The sequence below is a fragment of the Octopus bimaculoides genome, chromosome 10 (genome assembly GCF_001194135.2).
Source record: "Octopus bimaculoides isolate UCB-OBI-ISO-001 chromosome 10, ASM119413v2, whole genome shotgun sequence".
Lineage (NCBI taxonomy): Eukaryota > Metazoa > Mollusca > Cephalopoda > Octopoda > Octopodidae > Octopus > Octopus bimaculoides.
The window spans coordinates 93,298,060-93,304,775 of record NC_068990.1 but is presented as its reverse complement, the minus strand read 5'-3'; the positions used below and the strand labels follow the sequence as shown (position 1 = coordinate 93,304,775).

Here is a 6,716-nt window from a genome sequence, read left to right as displayed (position 1 = left end):
ATAATTAGAAAATGGAAAAAAACCACAGATTAACCAACACATCGATTGGACCCCATTTCTAGCTTATTTTTTAATACAAAGCATGCCATAACAAAATAGGTGACGTAACACATCTTTCGACCATTACTGATCGGATTGCCAAAATGCAGTCTATACATAAATGCGAGAATAAAGTTCTTCATCTTCATCAGGCATTCGAAAGATGTGTTACGTCACCTATTTTGTTATGTCATGCTTTGTATTAAAAAATAAGCTAGAAATGGGGTCCAATCGGTGGCACATTCCACTGGCACAAGTGCCAATCAGGCAGTACTGCCATCAGCGATTTTGATTTATGGGGCAACTGGTGGGGCAGTAACAGCTTCTACAAAACTGTTAAAAAGTCATCATCATCATCATCATCGTTGTTATTGTCATCCTCATCATCATTTAACATCCATGTTTCATGGTGGAACAGTTTGACAGGATCTGATGCATCCAAGGTGCATTGTGATCCAGTGTCTGTTTTGGCATGGTTTCTACGACTGGGTAACCTTCCTAACACCAACCACTTTACGGTTTGTCTTGGGTGTATTTTTCCATGCCACAGGAAGCACAGGTGAGGTTGCCATGCAGCTCCCAAGTGCACAAAACCTGTGGGTGTATGGATGAGCAGGTCCTTCTAAAGTAACTACATGGCTATCATGTTTAGAGGAGAGGCTGAAAAAAGGATTAATAGAAGCAGCAGTCCAAGTGGCTCCTAAAGGTACGAGGTGAGTAGAAGTGAGTGGGGACAGAGGAACTTGGAGTGATGGTTTACAAAGGGCGTACGGGGCAACAAGAGATGGGGAAAAATCAGAGGAAGGCAACAACTGTAGCGATTGTGTAGGGTTGAAGGGTGAATGTAAGGAGCAACAGATGACCAGTAATGCAATAATTAATAACAGAAATAATTACTCACTTTGTTAATGGGTGCTTCAACTAAAACTGATTGCATTTTAGATAATGATTCTCGGTGTCGATTAAGACCCTGCACAGCACCTGGAGGACAGAGAAGACAATATTAAGGCTGAGTGAGATAATCACTGACCCCTATTCAGACCCTTGAATAGGGAGCAGTGTTGGGGATTCAGCAATGAGTAAAAGGATTCATAAAACGTTAGAAGACTGAAGGATTTTGTTGTTAGGTTATTACAGCTAACACTCTCACACATGAGTGAGTGAATTTGGTAGATGGAAACTGAAAGAAGCCCATCGTATATATATATATGTGTGTGTGTGTGTGTGTGTGCGTGTGTGTGTGTGTGGGGGGTGTATGTGTGTGTATGTGTCTATGTGCATATGTTTGTGTGTTAAAAACCATTGAAGACGTGTGTTTTATGAACGAGTTGAGTGTCATATCCCACACATTGTCACTCAAAGACAGCATACCTTACATGTACACCTGTGCTAAAGATTGTGTACATTACATTTACACCTCTGTGAAAGACACAGGTGTAAATGGACCGGACAGTCAATATGCACAGAAACGGTGCAACTTACCATTGGCCAGCTGACTTCCACTCAGATCACCATCTCGGAGTTGATTAAAAAATAGTTCATGATTGTTTTTCACAGAAACATAATACATAACTTTCCTGGAAAGAAAAACATAAGACAAGAGAAATGGTGGGTCTTAGGATACAACAATGGTTATAGCTAACACTTGCTTAAGGATATGATAGGTCTTAGAAAACAATACAGTTTTAGAAAATTACTATTTTTAAATCTGACAACAAGAGACATCCAGCAACAGTACTTTGGAGTAAAGATTGTTTGCCAACATAACATGGCAGTCCTAGTTTAGGACGAATGTTACTGTAATTTAGTCCCAGGAGACATTGTCTCCTGATGGCTATATGACACGATCTGTGTCCTTATATTTTCGAACAAGGTAATCTAGCACCCCCACTCAGCTGAAAACAATATCTTTGTATCGTAATTTCCGGGTTATTTCCCTTCATCAGCACAGAATAATTTGTTTTGAGCTGAGTGGGGGTGCTAAATTCCCTCGTTTGAAAACATAAGGACACAGATCGTGTCGTACAGCCAGCTGGAGACAATTTCCGCTGGGGCTAAATTACAGCAACATTCATCCTAAACCAAGACTACCATGTTATATTGGCAAACAATCTTTACTCTATGAATTTAGTTATAAGTAATATTTGTTGAAGTTTGAAACATCTCTTAGACACAACACAGTAATGGCTACATCTAACATGTGTTCAAAGATACGTAAGGCATGCTTTGAAGATGGAACAAAATGTAATATATTTTGTAACATATAATTGTCAACCAAGTGTAGCATCCTATACGAGACAGTGCTACTGACGTTTATAGCCCCAGGAAGACATCTCCTCTACCTGGCTAACGACACACATTCTGTGTCCAATTAGTATTTGCAAGGGGAGGTCATTGCTCCCATTTCTAGCCTTATGTGAGACACATGGACTCGAGTTTCTGGGTGGTCACCCATCCTCAGTGTGTGTTAATCACCAGCTAGTGATGGAAACTCACTCCACTCGCAAAATACGATATGCTTTTACAAGCGACAAATCGTTGCTGATCTCACTAAAAAGAAACAGAAACAGAGGAATGAGAAACTGAAGCATAAATTAAAAGAAAACAAGAAAACATGCTTTAAGCAACAAAGCCTTTCTTTAGATTTGCTTTTTCCAGATTTTATTCTGTATAACAACTGTTTGAAACAATCAAACGAAAGAAGAAGGACAAGAGTTGTAAGCTGTTCTTACCTGCCGAAAGTCATATTTCTATGTGTAAATGCAATATAAACAAACAGCTGCGTAGATTAGAACTATGAGCAAAGAAAAAGGTACAGCTATTCCCTCATTGATTCCCTAACACACATCAGGACAGAGAAATTATCACACCATGTGGTCTCATGTAGCCAATGAAAGCAACATCTAGGCTGAAGTGGTTTCCAGCTAATCTACATTAAATTACAGCCCAAATCCATCATTAAATGTTGTTCATTATCTGAAAGACTGCACTGAATAATTAACTCTGAGTAATCACAGAACGACTCTTCAATAGAGTTTGGGTACTGCTTCTCTTGTGAGAATACATACATACAAACAGACAGAGAGGCAGACAGACAGACAGACAGAGAGATAGATAGATAGATAGATAGATAAATGGTTGGATGAATAGATGGATGACCAGTTAAATAGACAAACAGACAGATAGTTAGCTGGATGGATGGATAGATATGATGGGTCCAGCATAAGTAATGCAAAAGTGGATTGCTGCCTGACTGGCTCCCATGCCTGTGGCATGTAAAAAGCACCATTTGAGCGTGGTCGTTGCCAGTGCCACCTGACTGGCTCCCATGCCAGTGGAACGTAAAAAGCACCATTCGAGTGTGGTCATTGTTGCCAGTGCTGCCTGACTGACTCCTCTGCCGGTGGCATGTAAAAAGCACCATTCAAGCATGATCATTGCCTGTACCGCCTGACTGGCCCTTGTGGCCGGTGGCACGTAAAAAACACCCACTACACTCTCAGAGTGGTTGGCGTCAGGAAAGGCATCCAGCTGTAGAAACACTGCCAGATCAGACTGGAGCCTGGTGCAGCATCCTGGCTTGCCAGTTCTCCGTCAAACTGTCCAACCCATGCCAGCATGGAAAGCGGGCATTAAACAATGATGACACAGGTTCCTGTTCTTTTTCATTGCAAGCAAATAATGGATTCCAAGTAGAAGCAATGTGCTGTCATTGAAGCCTTGATCAAAGAGAGGTGCAGGTAGTCCACTACCCACAGAAGGTTATAGGTTGTTTACAGAGCTGACATCATTGGCAGCGGCAATGTCCACAGATGAATTGAAAAATCTAAAGAAGGAGAAATCAGTATTGAAGACAATCAACTGCAACAATTGCCACGAATCGCCGGCAAGTGGAGGAATTGTTTGATGAGGGCAGACCAATCACAATCCATGGGTTTGCTGTACAACTGGACTGTGGGGCATAAAACATTGCATAAAACATTAAAGTGGTCAGCTGGGCAAAACGCTTTGTGGCTTTACATCCCGAGTTCAAATTCTGCCGAGATCAACTTTATATTTCATCCTTTTAGGGTTGATAAAATAAGTACCAATTAATCATAGGGGGTCAATATAATTGCCTGATCCCCTCTCTTGAAACTGATGGCCTTGTGCCGAAACTTGAAGCCATTATTCGAGTAAATCTAATGTTTGTTTAATTCAGAGCATGGTCACCTTGGTCACCAGAGCATGGTCACTTTGGTCAACAAACAATAAATTAAACAAATATTAAAGTTACTGAAATAATGAAATTAAATATAAGTACCTCTACATTAATATAAACGATGCAAGTTTATTAATACAGGGTACTGTACAGTGCAGGGTACTGTAGTGTGCAGGGTACTGTAGTGTGCAGGGTACCAATAAATTGGTCTTGCAGTTCTTTCTGATAAATTAGTATGGATTACAGTGTCCAGAAATTTGTGCTCTACCTGCAGTGGATTTGAACTTGCAACCACGTGTTGGTCAACTTATATTTTATCCAGTGAGTCATCTCACCTGCATTCCAGAAATAACAAGAGTTCTGTATTAGAGCTCAGTTTAATTTCTTTTAAAAGCTTTTGCTTTAGTTTATTCCAAGAGCTGCTGCAGTTTTTGTCATTTATCAATCAGAGACATTTGTGGTTTAATTATTTTGATAATGATTAGATAGAAATTCTAGAACTGTCTTGTAGACAGGTGAATAGACAATGGTATCGGTAGCAGACAAAAGACGTGGAATAAATCTACAGAGATCAGAATGTAAGAAGCCAGTTTAAAATGTCAGAGATTGTTGTTTGATTGTGACTGTTGGTAACTGATGGGGTGGTGGTGGTGGTAGTGGTGGTGGTGGTAGTGTCGGTGGTGGTGAGGTGGAACAGCAGTGGTTAACCAGTTGTGTACATACATCACATGTGACACACAGGAAACATATGTGCAATACGTATAAATACATACACATCTATACATACACATTTATGCATACAGACACATGCTTATCACACACACACACACATATACACAAATATGCCAACCACATCACTTATATATGCACACATGCACACACACATACGCACACGCACATACACTCTCTCTCTCTTACATGTACACACCGTCTCTCATATATACACATACATATAAAATCTCCATAACAATAATATCAGTTAATATATTATGTTATATAACATCTAGACAACAATGATGACAGATAATATTTTGTATAATTACATATTAATGCCTGATTATCTTTACCAACATTTTACTTGGGTAAATCTGACAATTATGATGGGCCCTTAACTAAACTAATCTCTTGATGAGCCATATCCAGGTCAAAATTTTACCAAAATTCACAAAGCTACCCTTAAACTTTCACTCAATCTGGGTCAGCAAAGTCTTCTCTGGACAACACCCTCCTTCTTCTGACGAATTGCAAAATAAAAAAGACTAACGTAATTATGGCCTATTTTAGATATATATTTTATTCTCTGATCTTCTTTCATATAACATAGGTTATTGCCTTATTTAGTCCTTAATACTGCAGCATGTTGGCCTATAGGGTCCTTAATTGTGTGTTGACCTATGTGGTCCCTAATAGTGTATTCTGCTGACTTATGTTGCCCCTAATAGTGCATCATGTTCACCCGTCTGTCAGCATGTTGATCCTTGTGGATCTCAGTAGTGTAGCATGCTGACCCCTGTCCCAAATAATGTTCTATGTCGACCCTTATGAAGTTCAGCTGTGGTGTTCTTTGTCTACTTACCCCAGAGGTCCAAGAACTGGGACAATTCTACAATGGTGTGGGATACTTCCACCACTTTTCCGACGCATATAATGTAAACCTTCCCACAACTGGAATGAGAAAAGAATGACAATGATGGCTAGGTTTTAGACTTCGTGGAGAGTCTTGGTGGTGGTGGTGGTCAGGGTGGAGGCAGTGGTACAAGTGTGGATGGTGGAGGTGGTAGTAATAGTTATTGAGGCAGTGGTAGTAGTGGTGGTGGTGATGGTAGTGGTGACTGTGGCACAAATTGTAATGGTTGAGATTTTAATGATGGGGGCTACTTGTAGTAGTAGCAGTAGTGATAGAGATGGTTGTTAGAGGTAGTAGTAGTAGTACAAGTGCTCATTGTGGTAGATGTGGTAGTTGTAGTGGTAATACTGGTGGTGGAGGTGTGGTGGTGGTGGTGGTGGTGGTGGTGGAATGTTCAAGAACAAAGCAACAATATACATACAGCTAAAGCTGGGTGTATATACAATAATGATATATACAGACAACTAATGCTGGCTGCAGAAGATTGGTCTGGAACTGAAACAAAGAAAATCAGCAAGAAGATAGCCATGGCAGGTGAAACCAGCTGAAGGTGGCAGTGGCTGATAAGTGATCACAAAGAGGAACCCTTCAGTGAGGATCAACTCACTATTGTCTGCCCCTCTCTGCTCCACACAGGAAAATCAAACAGGTTAAGGGTGGAGATGCATGTGACCTTCAAATATCTGCTGATGATACAGAAACGTTGCTAACGTTGCCATGGATTCACAAGATGAGCCTGCGATCACTCTGAGGAGTTCCTGCAATATATATATATATATATATATATATATATATATACACACACACACATACATACATACATACATACATACATACATACGTATATAT

General features: G+C 40.1%; 1 protein-coding gene across 1 annotated transcript in view; it reads right to left on the bottom strand.

The window, feature by feature from the left end:
* The window catches only part of LOC106876564 (high affinity cAMP-specific and IBMX-insensitive 3',5'-cyclic phosphodiesterase 8B), a 288,850-nt gene that overhangs the window by 43,227 nt on the left and 238,907 nt on the right, over positions 1-6,716 (bottom strand). Inside the window, exons 8-10 of the mRNA XM_014925160.2 lie at positions 5,817-5,905; positions 1,522-1,616; positions 941-1,020 (exon numbers count right to left, since the gene is read on the bottom strand). Coding sequence (XP_014780646.1) covers positions 941-1,020; positions 1,522-1,616; positions 5,817-5,905 — 264 coding nt within the window. The remainder of the gene's footprint in view (positions 1-940; positions 1,021-1,521; positions 1,617-5,816; positions 5,906-6,716) is intronic.